We start from the raw sequence: 19,844 nt of genomic DNA, 5'->3' as shown, positions 1-19,844 counted from the left end.
ACTGTCCTCGGGAAGGGGGGGGCAGCCTACAGACTAGGAAAGGATCTGCCCTAATGCTATATCTGACAGAGGTTTAATATCCAGAATATTTAAAGAATACAAGAAATTAAAGAGCAACAATTCAAGTAATTCAATTAAAAAATGGGGTACAGAGCGAAACAGAATTCTCTGTACAGGAATATAGAATGGCAGAGAAACACTTAAATTTTCAATGTCCTTAACCATCAGGGAGATGTAAATCAAAACAACCCTAAGATTTCACCTTACACCCTTCAGAATGGCTAAGATCAAAAACTCAAGTTATATCATATGCTGGAGAGGATGTGGAGAAAGGAGAACCCTCCGCCATTGCTGGTGGGAATATAAACTTTTACAAGTACTTTGGAAATTAATCCGGCGCATTCTCAAACAATTAGGAATAATGCTACATCAAGATCCAGCTATAGCACTCCTAGGCACATATCTAAAATATGCTCAATTACACAACAAGGACATTTGTTCAACCATGTTTATAGCAGCTTTTTTCGTAATAGCCAAAACCTGGAAACAACCCTGGTGTCCCTCAATGGAGGAATGGATACAGAAATTGTGGTACATTTACAGAATGGAATATTACTCAGCAACTAAAAACAAGGAAATCATGAAATTTGCAGGGAAATGTTGGGATCTAGGAAAAATCACCCTGAGTTAGGTATCCCAGAAGCAGAAAGACAGACACTGCATATCCTCACTTATAAGTGGATACTGGACCTGTAATATAGGGTAAACATACTAAAAAATCTGTACAGCTAAAGAAGCTAAGCAAGAAGGAGGTCCCTAGGTAAAATGATAAATCCTCACTCAGAAAGACAAACGGGATGGACACTGGAAGTAGAAAAAAACAAGAAACAGGACAGGAGCCTACCAGAGAGGGTCTCTGAAAGACTCTACCTAGCAAAGCAGTGTGTCATAACAGATGCTGAGACTCTTTTTTTTTTTATTTTAACATTTAACAATAACAGTTATGATATGTGATGTATTTAATATCCAAGGTATTCAACATACACATCTAATTAGGTACCTGAATTTATTTTAAACATTTTTTCTAACATGTTTAGATGTATTTTGTTTTAAAAATCAAAGTATGCTTATATAATAATTACATTTGGTAATATGTACATTGAGGTCTTTTAAAATGCTAAGCAAATGTGTGATTCAACCCAGGGTGTCTTAACCAAACTTTGTTTTGCGTAGAGTGCAGAGAATCTTATGAAAGAAGTGGGAGATAGTGAGACATAGAGAGGAAATGTTACTCCACAAGGAGAGCAACAGAACCAAAAAATCTGGAAATAAGGGTCCTTTCTGGGACTGATATTCCAACCAAGGACCATTCATGGATATAACCTAAAACTCCTGTTCAGATGTAGCCCTTGGCAGCCATTGGGTACCCTAGTATGGGGAACAGGGATGGTCTCTGAAATGAACTCAGTGGTGGGCCCTTTGACCAACCCCCCACCAAGGGGCAAGTAGCCTTTCCAAGCCACAGAGGAGGACAATGCAGCCAGTCCTGATGAGACCTGACAAACTAGGGTCAGATGAAAGGGGAGGAGGTCCTTGCCTATCACTTGACTTGGAGAGGTGCATGGGAGGAAAGGAAGGAGGAAGCATAGGATTGGGAGGGAATGAGGAAGGGAGCTACAGCTGGAATAAAAAGTGAATAAACTGTAATTAATATTAAAAATAAAAATATAATTAAAAAAGTAATTTCATGAATATTGGTGAGGCAAATATTTTTCATGCTCTTTCCTAACCAATGGCCAAATTAAAATTTACAGAATTAGAAAGAATTATGTTTAAAAGTAAATACAACAACAAAGAAAAGAAGAGCAGGTTTATCAGATTAGAAAGTAGACAGTTCTCCCTTATGCCTCAAACAGCTTGCCTTTGAGTTTGAAATGGATCTTTATCTTTAATCACTGGCCCACTTATTAATTAAAATATACTAAATTTTATAAGATATTTGAAATAAAATAAAAGTAAATTATTTTCAAATTGAATGAGAACTTTGATATTTCACATTTTGGTAGAAACAACATTTAGAGAAAAGAACACTCACTATACCCAAAGTGGCACAGATAAATACACTCTGCACCCTCTTGGGGCATTCCAAGTAGAGCCCAAAATTCAAATTGTAGCCCACAATTCAAAGCATCGTCCACCTAATCTATAGATTTCAGACAAACATAAAGGACATCCAAAGCTCTTGTATTATTAAAGCATTATGAGCATTGCTTGTGCACTCTAATTATATGCCACAATGTATATTACAACAAGGAGCTACAGAACTTAAGCATTTGAGATTAGCATGGAACTTTTATAAATGGCTCTGGAGTGGGAAATCAAGTATAGCACACAGCATAATAATCTAGATTTGTGTTTTTCCATTACTGTATTTGTGTTTTTGCATTACTGTACATACTGTAAAATGTCTCACATGGATTGGTTAAACACATATACACAAATACATACACCCAAGCACACATTCATTCATTTCTAGGGATTTTAAGTTTTGAGACTTTGTGCATAAAAATCTTACAGCAGCTTACTGGAGAGTAACTGATAGAGATGTTTTTTTTGAGGATTCTGTCAATATTTCTCCACCCCCATATAATAACAAAATTGGAACTCTACTAACCTAAGGATCTCCTATATTAAAAACAGAAATAACCACACATTAAAAGGCATTTAAGGGCTTGTGTTTATTCATAGCACAAGTAAAAAGCATTCTTATAAAAATGTTATCATGCTGAAAACAATAATAAATTTGGAAGTACTAAATCTTTAGGAAACATCACAGAGATATAAATTTGTCTTAGCATTAGAAAATCAATTCATAAAGTTCATATTAGTAATTTAGTGATGAAGAATATTACATTATCATATCTAAAGGTATAAAATTACATAAAACTTTAACATTTGCTATTTGGGTATTGAATAAGTTTCAAAAAGCAAGGTGGCATTCTTAGGAGGTTTACAACTTTTAGTTGGTGGAGACGAATTCAGTATCCTAGGTCGTGTATAATGTGTCTGAAGGGACTGTGGAGCTACGGTTCTTTCCTCTTCCTTGTGCAGCAATTGAGCAGTGTGTCTGCCTTATGTCCCCTACCCTTAACATCTGGCATTCCTAACAAAAGTCCAAAGCCGTAATGTCAAAATAAGCCATTCATCTCTGCAATTAAGTTATGTCATTCTATTCTCATTACAGCGAAAGAACCCAAATCATTTTTCACAATCAACCTCATTGATAATTAGTGTCATTCAGGTAAATAGGAATGGGAGAACTGGTTTCCTTTACTCAGCAGAATCACTAGGAGGAAAATGGACAGTACACTCTAACTTACTGGTGACATGCTAAAACCTTTTATTTAAAGGTAGTGATATTTCAATTAACCACATCGTATAAACTGTCATATAATTTTTTTTCTTTTGATTAGAATCACCACTTCAACTCAACTCTGTGCAATGTCGTATTTTTATTGAGCACGTTGTAGTTAGGGAAGAAAAACGGAAATACATTAAAAGCATCCTGATTTAAATTTCTATGACAAAAAAAAATTAAAAGACCCTACAATGACAACTTGAAATAAACATGAAGAATTGATACTAGAAGTCATTCTAAAAGTTATTTGTAATGAATTCTCACATTTTAAAGTATTTTTTTGTTAATTCAGTTATTATACGGTTTTGATAAGTTTCACAAACAACTTTATACTGCTCACTTTTCAGACACAAAGTGAAAGATGGACTTTGTACTCACACTGCCTGTGATGATAATCAAAATGAGCTCATGTGCATTCCGTGCAGGCAATACACCACCCAGGAGTTGTTGGCCGACACAAAATGGACTCCAGTTCTGTCTGTACTTTTTAGTTTGGTTTGGAAATTTTCTCTTATTGTTTGTTCTTTTCCTGGATTTTTTTTTTTTTACTTGTGTTTTGTTTGTTAGTTTGAGAGAAAGAGAGAAAGAGAAAGAAAGAGAGAGAAACAGAGAATACACATACAGAGAACATGAGGTAACGTGGATAGGGAGGTGGGGAAGATCTGGGAGCAATTATGGGAACATTAAGAGTATAACAAAACATATTGTATGAAAAATTCATTAAAAGAGTAAAGAAAAATAAAATAAGAACAAAAATGTCAGAAAACCTGTGGAGAGGTATCTGGAAGCTAGAAAAAGAAAGGGGTGATTCTTTTGGAAATTCAGCATCTTCCAGCAAACACTCAGTTTGAAGAAAGCAAAATTTGCCTCAAATTTCTAGCCTCTAGAATTAGAAATTAAGAATGCTTACTCAAAAAAAAAATACAATTAAAAGTACCAACAGGGAACTAAGACTATTTTTCAATTTGTAACTATTTTTCAATTAGTAATTGAAAAATATACAAGCAATTTACTTCAACTCATATGTTTTTGTTTTCTATTTTTCCCTCTTCCAGCTTTTTCAGAAAATGAAGAAACTGCACTACTTATCGGTGACAAAAAGTATGATACTGGGGGCTTTTCCAACTCACACAAGATGATTCATGCAGATGTGTTCAGGTGAGAGAAATCCACCTCCCACCTCCATGATCTAATTTTTTAAACTACCTGCTGAATCTAATTGATCCTGCCCACGTGTGTACAGGTGTGGGGGTCTTCCCGCATGTGTGCAGCTGCGGTTCTCTCCACCTGTGCATGGGTGTGAGTTTATCCACAGAAGCACACAACACAGGAGCAGCATCACCCTGAATAAAAATGATTCCACCTAAAGCAGCCAGAAACTGCCATGGATATCACTTTATACCATCTGCCATTCTTTTTTGCATTTTCTCAAGGAGTCTCTAAAGACCTCCAGATATGTAATAACCGTTATAAATTTACACTTGCAATTCCCGCATGTTTTTCTATTTTCTTGACGCCATTTTCATAGTTTTTTTCTCAGTGTATTTTATTTTTTTCAACTACTTAAACTCAGAACACGTTAAGTATAGTAGAAACATTTAAAACTATAATTATGGTGGAAATAGCATTTACCAAATACAAAGTTGACCCAGGGTTTGTCTTAATTTATTTTTCTCTTTTCTTTATCCGAAACCTACAAGTTGAACATTAGGAAAAAACACTACTTGGAAGAAGAAAACCAGGCATAGAAAGAATCAATAATTTTCTCATTGTGCTAGGCAAAATAACTGTGACTGTTGTCCAACGGCTCAAGAAGTTCATACCTTGGGTTTTTGTAAATATGGATGGGATATATTATATATGTTATGTTACATGAGAAATGGGGTTTTGCATATGTAATTAACATTTGTCATCAGTAAACTAGGAGGGTTTTTTTTCCCCCTCTGAAACGTCTAGGTGTTTGATAATGTAAACAAGAATAGCAGAATACGGCAATGTCATTTACACTGCCTGATTTTATGTCAACTTGACATAAGCAAGAGTCATTTTAGCAGAGGGAACTTCAGTTAAGGGATTATTTCGACAATATGTGGGTAAGTCAGTGATGCATATTCTTGATTGAATATCAAAGTGGTAGGATCTAGCTTACTGTGGATAGAGCCACCCCTGAGTTGGTGGCTCCCAATGCAGTAAGAAGTTAAGTTGAGCAAGCCTTGGGGTGCAAGCCAGTAAACAGCACTCCTCCGTGGCTTCTGTACCAGTTCCTGCCTTCAGGTTTCTGCTTTGACTTCCTGCCCCAACTTCTCTAGTTTATGGACTAAAAACCGTTAGGATGAAATAAACTTTTCTTTCAAGTTGCTTTTGCTCATAGTGTGTTATCACAACAATACAAACGTAACTCAGAAACCATCATATGAATCACCAAAAGGGGGCATTTCCTACCTGGTGGAAGAAAATAAAATGGGAAAAGAAGCTGGAGAAACCCACATAAAGAAATAGGTTGAAGACACTGCCTACAGGCAGGATCCCTGGGATGTCTGAAGCTGTGGCATCTTCTAGGAACCACGGCCATCATACTCTTACAAACAGCAAGTAGGGAAAGAAGGACACTGCAAAATGCTCACTAAAGGTGTGACGTATAAGAAATTGAACACTTATTTATGCTACAGCAAAATTAATTAGGTCTCAAAGATATCCCCTAGCTCTATCATATATAACAGTTTTGAGCAGCAAATGAAATTCTTTGACAGTACTACATAAAGAAGCTAAATTTTAAAACCAATAATATCATTTTCCCCTTCTGTTTCCTACCCCCAACCCATCACATGATGCCCTTTTTGCTCTTTGCTTTTTTTTTTAAGTCATGGTCTTTACTCCTTTAATTGTTGATATGCATAAACATAATATATATAAATAATATACATCAGCATAATATATGTGCATATATCTCTAAATATATATCTACAATCTGTTCATCTTTAGAAAGTCTCGTGTATGTATGATTTCAGGGCTTTTAATTAATTGGGAAGGGATTTCTTTCCTGGAATAGACTATCACATTTCCAGCATTCCTCAGTTGCCTCTGTTCTCTGACTAGGGTTAGTTTTTGTAAGCGAGGTGCCATTCATTATGAATGTCTTCATGCTTCACATTAGTTAGTTGCATTTTCAGTATTTGCTTCAACAGAATAAAAAATCGGAAACATTTCTTTGAGACCTTGGGAAAAAAAATATAAGCCATGGAAATGTCTGCCAGCAAAGACTTCTGATAAAGCAGCTTGTTTGTGACCACTCCTGTAACTTGCATATTTATTGCAAAACTGAAACTCACTTTCCATTTAGAAATTTAAAGAGGGCATGAAGCAGTGTTGTGTAATGCCTCTAAAGTTCCCATCACCAGGAAGGTTAAAACACAACTAGAAAACCGAGTTCAGCGATTACTCCGAGTGTATAAACCTGAAAAGTGTCACTAGAGGAAATTAAGTAACCATACATCACTTTTCTTAGCAAGTGCTATAGTCAGCTCTCCACAGATCTTCAGACAAACTGCTTCTTCCTTGTGCCTGAGCATTATCACCTTCTCATATTTGGAAAGCTCTGAAGAACAAAGGAAAGGCTGATTGTAAAGCTGACCTCATCACAGTGGGCTAATGTAATAGACAAGAATGGGGAAACAGAAGCCAGGTAACAAAAACGAACCAGAAAATATTGATTCAAACCCAGCAGCACACTGCTTAATTTAAAAGACAGCTCTACAGAAAATCCTTTCTTGTGTTGTCAAACAAGCGCCGGCTCCTGTCTATCCTACCAATCATTTCATTAGAAAGACACAGAGGTGAGACGCTCTTTGCTTTCAAACAGACAGGAGGGCACAGGGTACATGCAGTTGGATTTCTCTATTCTTATAGACTGCCACATTTAATTGCCACCATTTGGAGAAAAAAGAGAGATGCTTTCTCCTCATGCACTTCACTACTTTCAGCTTTCTGCTAGCTCAAAAACAGATGTCTGCATCCAACGAATAGTTTTCCTTTAACTTGAAGAATTTCACCTTCCAAAGTCAGACTTATCAGTTACCTTCCTTTTGTTTGCCAGGTTCCTATTGTATGTGGGCTACAAATGAAAGTGCTGATCGCATTTAATGGCTGCAGCCTGAAAGCACTGAATTTGAGTCTGCTCTGGAGAAAGGTTTATGTTCTTTACGTACATATTAGATCCCAGAAGATAATTGTGTTGGGTGATATCTTGAGCTATTAGTAGGGAATACAAAATAAACTAGAGTTTGAAAGGATAATTTTGAACTAAAGTTTAAAACTTTCCATTATCCAGAAGTGTTAAGAACAGATATGTATTTGAATTACTTCAAGCAAATTACTACCAAGTAAACCAAGTCCATACATGAGTAAATCTTGAGTAAATTATTATCTATTATGGCACTGGAATAGCAAGCATTGTTGAATATTAATGGCTTGAATCTAAAATTGCACCCTGATAGTTTTTATGTTAAAGATTGGCTGAGAGCTGATCACTTCAAGGGCTCTGTATTCTCATGGATTAATTGATTGATGAACTTGAAGGTAGTGAACCTGGCTGGCTACACATCACCATGGAGATGATTTTGAGGAATACATTATCATTCCCAGACTCTTTTTCCCTTCATGGCTTTGTTTCCCATCTGTATTGGGCAGGACTTTTACATTGCAGTGCCTCTGTTTTGAAGCTCAGCATGATTTCCGGCTTAAAAATATTGGAGCTCTCCAAATGCAAGCATGGACTTCCAAACCTCTGAAACAATGTGTCAAATTCTTTGGGTCTATCATTTGTTGTTTGTTAGTTAGCTTGCTTTATGATCATGAATTTTGTTGCCACAATAGAAAACAATGATGGTCAGGTAAGAGTGTAACCTTTAGTTTATACCAGTCTGTATTTTAGGTAGACTAAATATAAATATGCCAAAATCTACTAGCACTGTAAAAGTGATTTTTTTTCTCAGATATACAAACTTAGCCATTGTCTAAATCTTCCTCTTCTGTCTGAAACAAGAGTCCATTGAAAAATGTCATTAACATAAAGTGAAAGAAAGTGAGAAAGGATTTGTTTAATTTTATTTCTAGTGGATACAGCTTACATGGAAAACTTTCACGGTACAAATTTACAATTCATATAGATCTTTTGTCATGTACACTTTGAGAATAGTTACCTAATTTATATGGGGCATCCTGGAGCCAGTGTCTCTTTGTGGTGTTATTTGTCAAAAGCTTGGCATATGGCTTTAACATATACATGAGGATACAACAAGCAAGCATGATGCTGCTCTGCAGTTAATAGATGGTATCCCGGAAAAGAAGGAAGGATTTAGCATGAGTTTGTATGTGTCAGTATTTTTTTGTTCCTCTGGGTGTTGGGGGGGGTATATGTAAAGGAAGGGTAGCCATACAAGATGGCCGTGTAAATTAAGAGTATTCATATACAGGAAAGCCATACACAAGAAGAATTTTTTCTGGGAAACCTAAGAAAAATGGATATAGTACCTTAATTTTGATTTGACATCTTTAATCATATTTTCTTGTACCAGATAGGCCCTGTTTTCTTAATTTACGTGGGTGACACAGCTTTACATTTTATACATTAGTAAGGTGTTTTAGATTTTGATGTCCAACCACAACTAACAACTTTATTTGAAGATTATTTGGAAACTAAATGTGATATTATAATATGGAATATTCAACTTTCAGGGAGTCAAATATTGTATAAAGGATCTTTTTTGAAATTGGGTATGTTTTTATTAGGTTAAAAAAAACATTCAAAGACCTTTATTACAGACCTGTAACTTTTAGCTTCTCAGCCCCAATTGTAATCTCCTCCTCATCTGCAGAAAACAGCACCCGGCCATCTTCACTGGCTCTCACTTCAAATCTTTTACACTGAGCCTCAACAGCCTCTGCACCTGTGGTCAGAAGAAAGGTTTGAAAATGAAGCTGGTATGCAGAACAATATCAGAATGCACTGTTTTTAATAAACAGAAAAGAAATAACACACATTCGTCATCTTGTTCATCTCAGCTGCATTTTTTCAATCTGAACTAATATCTTTTAGTTGTTATCTTTTTAGAAGCCCTTGAATTTCACTCCAAACTAAGTGGTCATGTGTTTTAGTTCTAAATGTTTAATGCTGTTCTAATGTTCTGTGGGCTTAGCTGAATAAAAACACCCAGCATATCCACAGAGGAGACAGCGTGTGCTTTGATGACTACTGGAGGCAAAAGCTTGCCTTTCATTTTACCTGGCATGCCCGTGATGCTCAATAAATGGAGTCTCCATGATTCACCATCTGCAGTGCAAAACACAGTAGTCACACTGCTATTTCATTGTGTGTTCTAAAGCACCCATCATTTATGAATCTTTTTTTCCTTCACATTTCATATATTTTAGTGTAGATATCTTCTTACTCTTTAATGTCAATGAATTTAAAACAATTGCAAGTGCCTTGCTATAATTTACTTTTAACAATTGTTTCATACTTCTCAAAATGTAAGCAACTTAATGGCTCAAAGGTGTAATTCAAAGTACAAAGAGGACTATTTTCAAAATAATTGATCAATTATCTCCATCAATCCATCCACAAATTATAATGTCAACTTAAAAAAAAACTTGAGAGTTATAAGGGATCTAGCAAGAAGATCTAACTGGATCATACAGGTGAGTATTAGCTGAGAAAGAGATGTATTAAATATTGGAAAAGCATCAAGGTAGATGCTTTCCAACAGTGTTGATTTCATTTTTCATTTGACTTTTAACATTTACATATGGAGTTGCATCTTCCTTTCTTGTTCTGCAATTGCATCATCTATATTCTGCTGATTCATAAGTAAAATCCAAGTGACTCAGGACCAAAGGCAGACCATGTTGGATGCATCTTACTTTTTCTTACTTTTCAATTATTTCTATACATTATCAGAGAAATTTATCTATTTCAATGCATCCCTCTAGTTATCATTGTGTTTGTTTTCAGATGACACCTAGTATGTATATGCTAGTGAATTTTCATGTCTTTTCCAATTTTTATCCTCTTTTTGGTTCCCTTCCCTAATCCCAGCCAAATTTATTCCTAATCCTAGCCCATGGGCTACTGGAAATTGCAGGTTCTTAATGTCATAGTTTTTGAGGAGCATTAAACAAGTGATGGATTAGAGAGGGTGAGGGCATGACTCATGGGAGGCTCTTTGAAAACAGAAGAAAAATATGTGATTTATTTTTAAATTATAAAAAGTATTTCCTTGAAAATGGAGTGTCTATGAACATTTGCTGTTATTTCTATAAACAAGTGTGGTTTTCAACTCTCATCCTAGAAACTGTTATTAAACAGCAAATAGAAGACATGACAGAGAGCAAAAATCAATCAAAATCATTTTTCTTTTTTTTTAAATAAAGAACTGTTCTTACATAATTTAGTGACAACATTGAGGTAAATATGGAAGACATCTGTGGTCATCTTCTTGATTTTGTGACTATTATTTCAGAAGCTGATAGTCATTTGAATGTTTTCATCTAATCATGGTCTAATGTATGTTTTGCCTTTAGTCATTATACAGCAGAACTCAACCGAGAGAAAGTCAAAACACTGATGTCAACATGTTGACAAATTTGACTTCTAAGTTTAAATATCTTTGTGTTTTCATCTGTCTTCAAGAGACTTGAGCACACATTAAGCCTCAACAATGGAAAAATTACTATAGGTTTTTTACACATAAAACTTTAACAGTTATGCCATATTACCATCTTCAAATATGCTCAGTTGCTGAGCTCAGTTAGTTTATAAGTTGTATTTGATGGCATAAACGTGCACTAGATAATTACATACATGTGAGGACATTATATGCATTCACAGGTTAGCAAGAGTTTTCCAGGAATAGTGATTAATGTCTTTATTCAGGAGATGCTATACAAATATTAAAATATTATAGCGCATGTCACACAAGCCATTACAAATAAACTATTAGAAATAAACTATTAGAAACTTCTGTAGGGTCGTGTCTGATTCTGGCAAAGGTAGTTGAAATTTTAATTCATTAACTTTAAATGAGCAATGGCAAATAAGCAAATTGCACATTGATGCATGCAGAATAGATGAGATGCATCTAAGCCATAAATTAATACATGCAAAAAAAATCATCCAACTGAAAAAAGCAAATATAAAATTAATACTTCAGACTACACTTTATTCACTAAATTAGCATAATTACAGATCGCAAAATTGCAAGCAATTAGCAATGACTTGATAGTAAATAAATGTTTCGTATCAGAAAATAATTATATAGCACCACATTAACATACATTGCTGTTTTTTTCTACAAATAATAATAGTAAAATACATAATTGAAAATGTAATCAGTTGTTGGAACTATCAATATTTAATACTAATATGTTATATATCATGATACTGAACTTAAGTATATTTGAACTTTTTTTATTTTGCTTATCATTTATCTGCCTCTAGTATCACATAATTTTTTTTTAGGTGAGGTCTAGTTGTCTAAAATACAGTTATATTAAGTAGAAAAAAAAACCCAATAATGATCTATTGTCTTTGCATTTGCTACATTCAATTGGTAAAATACTAGAACTTTAAATTTTTCCTTGATAAAAACATGGGTGCTTAAATATTTGCAAGATATTTCTAGGTTTCCTTTAGGACTGATGCAAAGAAAAGAAAACAGCGATCTAGGTGGTTATGTCTGTCTTTGTCTGATATGTCTTTCTTAATCACTGTATGACCTGTTTTTACAGCCTATATAACTCTGTACTTCAATTTTATATGTGTAGCAAGATTTCAATGTTCTTGAATATTATTAAGAACACATGGACACACACACCCAGAAATATGTTCACACACATGCACCTACAGAAACACTGTGTATATTACACATATATATGTATATATATTCTTTTCTGAATATAAAAATAATAATGAATATTCAAGTACACATCATTTTAGTATTATTAGAATTTATTTTGTTTTATAATACAAGTGTCATTAAAAAGCTTACATGTAAAACGCATCCTAGGAATGTCTGTAATATGGCCAGATATGTTAGAGAATAAAGGGAATGAGGAAAAGCAACCTCAAGCCTGGCTGGAAGACTCTACTCTAAAGTCTTCTGCGTTGGTTCTCCTCAGGCCATGTGAGAGTTATGTCTATCCCTTCTCCCTTTAGCCATTGATCAAGGGATTAAGGCTACAGCTGCCCTTTGGCGACCAGGAACTATGACAGCAATGGGAAGCTCAGAAGGTTGCCTTTGTCCTCTTGTCTCTCTCCCTCCCACCAAACTTACTGTTTGTCTGAACTTAGTTATTTCCCAATAAAAGCTTTCTTCTTAGTTTTGATGAAATTCCATTATTGGTCACCATTTGTATCATTCCCTTAACTATAATTCATACTATCATGCTTCTCTATCTCCACTTTTTAATTAAATAATTTTTATTAATTACAATTTGTCCATTTTGTATCCCAGCTGTAGACCCCACCCTCATCCCCTTCGAATCCCACCCTTCCTCCCTTTTCTTCCCCATCTGACAGGGGAGGCCCTCCTCCCAATCACTCTGACTCTAGCCTATCAGGCCTCATCACCACTGGCTGCATTGTCTTCCTCTGTGGCCTGGTAAGGTTGCTCCCCCAACAGGTGGAGGTACTTAAACATCAGGCCACTGAATTCATGTCAGAGACAATCCTGGTTCTCATTCCTAGGGTATCCACTTGGACACTGAGCTGCCATGGGATACAGCTGTATAGTGGTTCAAAGTTATCTCCATGCATGGTCCTTGGTTGGAGTATTAGTCTCAGAAAAGACCCCTGTGCCCAGATATTTTGGTTCTGTTGCTCTCCTTATGGAGCTCCTGTCCTCTTCAGGTATTACTATCTCCCCTTTCTTTCATTATATTCCCTGTCTCTACCCAAAATTTGGTTAAAAGTCTCAGCATCTGCTTTGAGACCCTGCTGGATAGTCTTTCAGAGGTCCTATGTGGTAGGCTCCTGTCTTGTTCCCTATTTTCTCCCTCTTCCATTGTCCATACTGTTTGCCTTTCTGAATGAGGATTGATCATCTTACACAGGATCCTCCTTCTTGTTTAGCTTCTTTAAGTGTACAGATTTTAGTAGGTTTATCTTATATTTTATCCTAAATTTTAGTATGTTTATCCTATATTTTATATTTTATACTATCTACTATTTTATAATATCATATTAGTATGTTTATCCTATATTTTATATTTTTAAATATCCACTTATAAGACAGTATATACCATGTGTGTCTTTTTGCTTCTGGGATACCTCACTGAGGGTGATCTTTTCTACTTCCCACCACTTGCCTGCAAATTTCATGATTTCCTTGTTTTTAATTACTGAGTAGTATTGCATTGTGTAAATGTACTACAATTTCTGTATCCATTCCTCAGATGAGGGACATCTGGGTTGTTTCCAGATTCTGGCTATTATGAATAAACTGCTATGAATAAGGTTGAGTAAATGCCCTTATTGAATACTTGAGCATATTTTGGATATATGCCTAGGAGAATTATAGCTGAATCTTAAGGAGGCACTATTTCTAATTTTCTGAGAAAGGGCTAGATTGATTTCCTAAGTGGTTGTACAAGTTTACTTTCCCACCAGAAAGCCATATTTATCACTCTGCACAAAACTAAAGTCCAAGTGAATCAAAGACCTCAACATAAAACCAGACACACTAAATCACGTAGAAGAAAAAGTGAAGAAGAGCCTTGAACTCATTGGCCCAGTCCACAACTTCCAGAATGGAACACCAAGAGCACAGGCCCTAAGAGCAACAATCAATAAATGGGACCTCATGAAACTGAAAAGCTTCACTGTCATCAGAAGAAAAAGACCGCCTCCAGATTAGGAAAGGATCTTCACCAACACTATATCTGACAGAGGGATAATATCCAGAATATATAAAGAACTCAAGAAGTTAAAAAGCCACAAATCAAGTAATCCAATTATAAATGTAGTATAAAGCTAAACAGAGAATTCTCAATAGAGGAATATCGAATGGCAGAGAAACGCCTAAAAGAAATGTTCAATGTCCTTAGTTATCAGGGAAACGCAAATTAAAATGACCCTGAGATTTCACTTTATACCCATCAGAATGGCTAAGATCAAAACCCAAATGACAACACATGTTAGAGAGGATGTGGAGAAAGGGGAACCCTCTTCCATTGATCTCCGTTTTTATTTTAAAAAATCAAGTAAGAAGTGGGCCGAGGAGTTGATTTATTACGAACACTTGCTGCTCTTGCAGAGGAATGGTATTTGATTCCCAACACCAAAAAGTAGCTAACAACAGTCTATAAGTCTAGTTCCAGATGCTGCCATCTGACCTCCACGGGTACTACATGTCCATATTGCATTTACAGTGTGCTAAAACATTCATACCCATAAAATAAAAATAAAGAAATCTTAAAAAAAATTAACTTAAAAAGTATGCATATAAAAGCATACAAATAATTTTTCCCTAGTGCATACTGAATGCTTGTTACTACCAACAGAGTTGAAGTCCTTATTGTCCCTTATCCTTAGGCACATATCTCTCCAGTTTGTCAGTGAATAAAGTTTAATCTTCAGAATAATCTAGTTTTCTATTGTATAATTTTATGATATATGGATCTGATATAAATCAGTTATTTTACATTTATTAATATTTTAAAATCTTTTTATTTGCCTTTGTTCATTCAAACCTAATGAGAAATAACAGTTTAATTTCTGTTGAAATTAAATTTTTTCATTCTTATCTTCCAGTTTGTTACTTATGTGTGTGCTTTTCAAAGCTTTCTTAATTGTAATACATAAATATAGTTTTATTTCTTCCGTTCGTTACAATTTTATTTCTTTTGTGTGTTTATGTATACTTCTGTGTTCTCTGCCTCTGTCTGTCTATCTTTGTGTATGTGTGTGTATGTATGTATGTATGTATATGTATCTGTGTGATGGGTATTTAATTCAGAGCTCCATACCTTCTGAGTTTGAATCACATAGCTGGAAAAAGGCACTGTCAGGAATCACAATGTTGTTTGGTGAGACTCTCAGTACCAGGCACATATTACTTCATTTTAAGTTATTGGTCAGGGAGATTGCTCTGCCTTCATATGTAATAAAGCCTATTGCAAAGCAGGACACATGCTTAGTTTCTGTAATCCCATGGTTATGAAAGCATAAGGATCAGGGGTTCAAGGTCATTGTAAGAAGTAAATTGTTGTGGTGCATTTTCAGAATAATTTTAGAAAATTATTTCTAATTTCAAAGCATTAGAAATAAGGGGGAGGGGCATTTGGCCCCCCTTTTTTCTCTGTCTGGCAACTGGTGCCTGCTTGTCTCCAAACTTTGGGGATGACAAGTTATAGGCAGTCTGGTACATTACTGAGCCCTGGTGAGAAGGAGGTATTTATCAGATAGAGATTTGCATAGAGAATTTGTTGTGGGAACTGTGTCAGAAGAGCAGGGAAATTGTCCCAGAGCTATGGGAAGAAGAAGGTAGGAGTGCTCAGACACTTTAAATCCACTCTCTCCTGGCAATTCTCCCATCACCCATTATTGACTTTTCTCTAGACTAGTATCTCAGTTTAGTAAAATTGGATTTTTAAAACTCTTTCACTTTTGCTAATCTTTGAATTTGCTTTCTCACATTAGGATCTCAGCCACTGAGTGAGTGAGTTCCAGATGGGTTGAGGTTGGGCTACACAGGATCCTGTCCTCAGACATAAACGAACAACACAGGTAAAAAAGGGGAGGAGGGATGAAGGGACAATGGAGGCAGGGAGGGAGGGGGGAAGATGTTGGGAATGACCGTTGGACTGCTGCTTACACACATATTTTATTATTACAGACTTAACCATGCTTTGGCTGTAGGATCTGAATAAATCAAACAGGAAAGAATTAGAGCCACCTCAATTTAGCTGGTCAGAAGAGAAAGCCAGGTTCTTTGAAAAAATCCTGTCAATGCCATTCTTCTGGGTCACAGCCTCTCCATACTCTGCTACCAAAGTAACTGGCATGGTGTGCCTGTTAATTCTGTTGCAACACAGTTATTATGAGTACAACCAACTGTTTTGTGATTGGATTTAATGTGCAGGCCCCAGGAAAAATTGCATGTTTGGTACTGAAAGCTAGGGCAAAAGTCTCTAGGTGGGAAGGTCAGAACCACCGTGGAGAAGCAAATGGTACTGTTTTGTAAAGCGGATATCATGAGCCTATGAAATTGCCTCCTACACATTAGTATTTACACTTATAGCATATGATGGAGGGAACTTTTTTCTTTTTCTCCCTTATATTTTGAGTAGGCAGTGGATGCTGCTGAGACTAACAGTTCAACAAAGTGCTGAGAATAGGTGATTCTGTCCATGGTACTGTGGCTGTATTCTCATCTATATCCAGAAGAAAATAATGAATCTTTTATATCCCTGAAAATCTCATGAAAAAAAAAAAAAAGAAGGCAGAAAGAATGTAAAAGCCCAAGCTGTCAGCCCTATATACATATACATATGGGAAACACTGTATGAACTCAGCAGTTTTATTTTTACAAATTTAAATATGTGTGCATATATTTGTAATAAGAGTAATTAAAGAATAAAAGGTCATAAATTTGTGAAGGAGGTGGTGGGGAACATGGGAGGAATTAGAAAAAAGGAGAGGGAGGGAGAAAAAGGAGAGGGAGGGATAAAAATACAGCATTCATATATGAAGTTCTCAAAAGTAAAAATAAGCGTATAAATAAATAGTTAAAACATTGTAAAACCAGAAGAATAGAGAGAACAGTGTGCATTTCTTTCTTCTGAACTGAAGCACTCATTCATAGTGGGGATAGGGGAGTCCTGTGACTCAGAACATTCAAAGATAAGGGCCTTAGAATCTAATATGCTTCAAGAAATACTAGGAAACTCAAAAAGTCCCAAGATTCATCATTCCTGACCAAAAGGTTATGTGGGCATTGTTGGGAAACCAAGACTCTAGCAGAGCTGCTGGCAGATTTGCCAGTGGCTCAGAGATCCGGCTTTCCTGAGCTATCACCCATGCTGAATTGGTTGCTTTTGAGTTCCCAAAACCCCTGTGTACAAGCCCTCATTCATTCTCCAACTGGATGACCTCATTTGCTGAGCTAGACCTGATGAGATTGTTTCTTTGCTTTGCTATCTATGAGTTATCTGGAAGGCATACACACTTACCAAAAAAAAAATTAATTAATAGGACAAAGACTTTGTGAGGATTTGTATTTATTTTTGGTAAGAAAATTTTAAGCTGCTAAGTAAATAATTAAAGATTTTTGGTTCTTTTTCCTTAGAAAGTATGTATCAGGTAACATTCATCCCCCCCACACCCCAAGAACTTGTCCACTTGAACTAATTTATAGGTTTGTTGTCATAAAATATTTTGTGAAACATTATTATTTTAAATGTCTGTGTGTGAGTGTGTGTGTGTGTGTGTGTGTGTGTGTGTGTGTGTATGTGTGTGTCCCTGTCCTGGGTGATCTGTATTAATTTATTAGGTTTGCCAAGTATTAGAGACTACTCTTCCCACAGACAGAAACATCTAGACTTGTACTGTCTAATTACAAGAACCAGTCTCTCCCCCGTCCTCAATCTTGACTAATGTCTCTTCTGTTTTGGCATTTCTTTAAACAAAGTCTTACATGCTCTCTTTCTCATTTTCTTTGAATTTTCATCTTTGTGTAGCAGTTTCTCATAAGCTGTCTCACACTTGTCAACATTAAAGAAACATCAAGAAATATTCACAGAAAGATGTACACGGTATATACTCACTCCTATAGATGTATAGTATACTAAAATCTGTATACCAAAGAAACTATTCAAGAGGGAGGATTCTTCCTAAAATGCTCAATTCTTATCGAGAAAGGCAAAGAGGATGGACATCAGAAGAAGGAGAAAAGAGGAAACAAGTCAAGAGCCTTACACAGAGGACCTCTGAAAGGCTCTGCCCTGCAGACTATCAAAGCAGGTGCTGAGATTTTTTTTTATTTTTATTTTTTATTTTATTTTTCTTTTTAGTTACATTTTGTTAACTCTGTGTCCCAGCTGTATCCCGCTCCCTCATTCCCTCCCCAACCCCACACTCCCTCCCTGGTCTCCTCCCTGCCCCTTTCCAAGTCCCTGATAGGGGAGGACCTCCTCCCTTTTCATCTGACCCTGTTTTATCAGGTATCTTCAGGGCTGGCTGCAAAGTCCTCCTCTGTGGCCTAACAGACTGCTCCTCCCCGGGGGGGGGGGGTCAAACAGCCTGCCCTTGAGATCCTGTTAGAAATAGTCCGTGTTCCCCTTACTTTGGAAAACTACTTGGTTACTGAGCTTTATGGGCAACCTTTGGGCAGAGTGCAGGGAATCTTATGAAAGAAGTGGGAAACAGTAAGAAATGGAGACGACAGGAACTCCACAAGGAGAGCAACAGAACCAAAAATTCTGAGCACAGGGGTCTTTCCTGGGATTGATATTTCAACTAAGGACTATGCATGGAGATAACCTAAGACCCCTGCACAGATGTAGCCTATGGCAGTTCAGTATCCAAGTGGGCTCTATTGTAATAGGAACAAGGACTGTCTCTGAAATAAACTGATTGACCTTCTCTTTAACTACCTCCCCCTGAGGGGAAAGAAAGCATTACCAGGCCACAGAAGAAGACAATGCGGCCACTCCTGATGAGACCTAATTGACTAGGATCAGAAGGAAGGAAAAGAAGACCTCCCCTATCAGTGGACTTGGGGAGGAGCATGCAGGCAGAGGGTGCAGGAAAGGAGGGATTGGGATGGGAGGAGGGAGGAAACCACAGGGGGGATACAAAGTGAATAAAGTGTAATTAATAAAGAATTTAAAATGAATGAATAAATAAATAAATAGATAAATAAATGAATGAATGAATGAATAAATAAATACATAAATATAAGAAATCTTCAACTTTCTCTTGATACACAAAGACCATCAGTCTTGAATTGTAAGAAAGGCAGAAAACCAAAACCAAAACCAAAACTTCCATAAGGTTTCCAGAAATCATTACATGAGTAAGCATACAAATAAGCAAGTTTCTGTGCAATGTAAACTGAACTTATGTTTAAGTAAGTTCAATACTGACATCATTAGCAGGTATATAATTATTCAATATCATTTACATTTTCCTCTTTAGCAGTCCCCAAAACAAGAGCACATAATTGTACTCAATAAAACCCATGACCATTAATGAGGTCTTCTATAAACTGCTTTTTCCTCTGTGATTCATATTGAATGTTGAAAGCTTCAGGTAAAACCTGGTACTTAAAATCATTTCTATTGGTAACACATACACAGACATTCAAATCTATCTATCTATCTATCTATCTATCTATCTATCTATCTATCTATCTATCTATCTATCTATCTA

At 36.0% G+C, this 19,844-nt stretch overlaps 1 protein-coding gene across 2 annotated transcripts in view; it reads right to left on the bottom strand.

Moving 5' to 3' along the window:
* Nucleotides 1-19,844, bottom strand: part of Sgcz (sarcoglycan zeta) — a 404,776-nt gene that overhangs the window by 27,378 nt on the left and 357,554 nt on the right. Inside the window, exon 4 of one of the 2 annotated variants that reach the window (XM_055608087.1) lies at nt 9,241-9,363. The exons of the other annotated variant lie outside the window; for it this stretch is intronic. Within the exon in view, the coding sequence (XP_055464062.1) occupies nt 9,241-9,363 (123 nt within the window). The remainder of the gene's footprint in view (nt 1-9,240; nt 9,364-19,844) is intronic. 2 annotated transcript variants of the gene reach the window in all.

The sequence above is a fragment of the Psammomys obesus genome, unplaced genomic scaffold, assembly GCF_907164565.1.
Source record: "Psammomys obesus unplaced genomic scaffold, mPsaObe1.curated_primary_1811, whole genome shotgun sequence".
Taxonomy (NCBI): domain Eukaryota; kingdom Metazoa; phylum Chordata; class Mammalia; order Rodentia; family Muridae; genus Psammomys; species Psammomys obesus.
The sequence above is the reverse complement of the archived record's forward strand: the minus strand, read 5'-3'. Positions and strand labels throughout refer to the sequence as shown.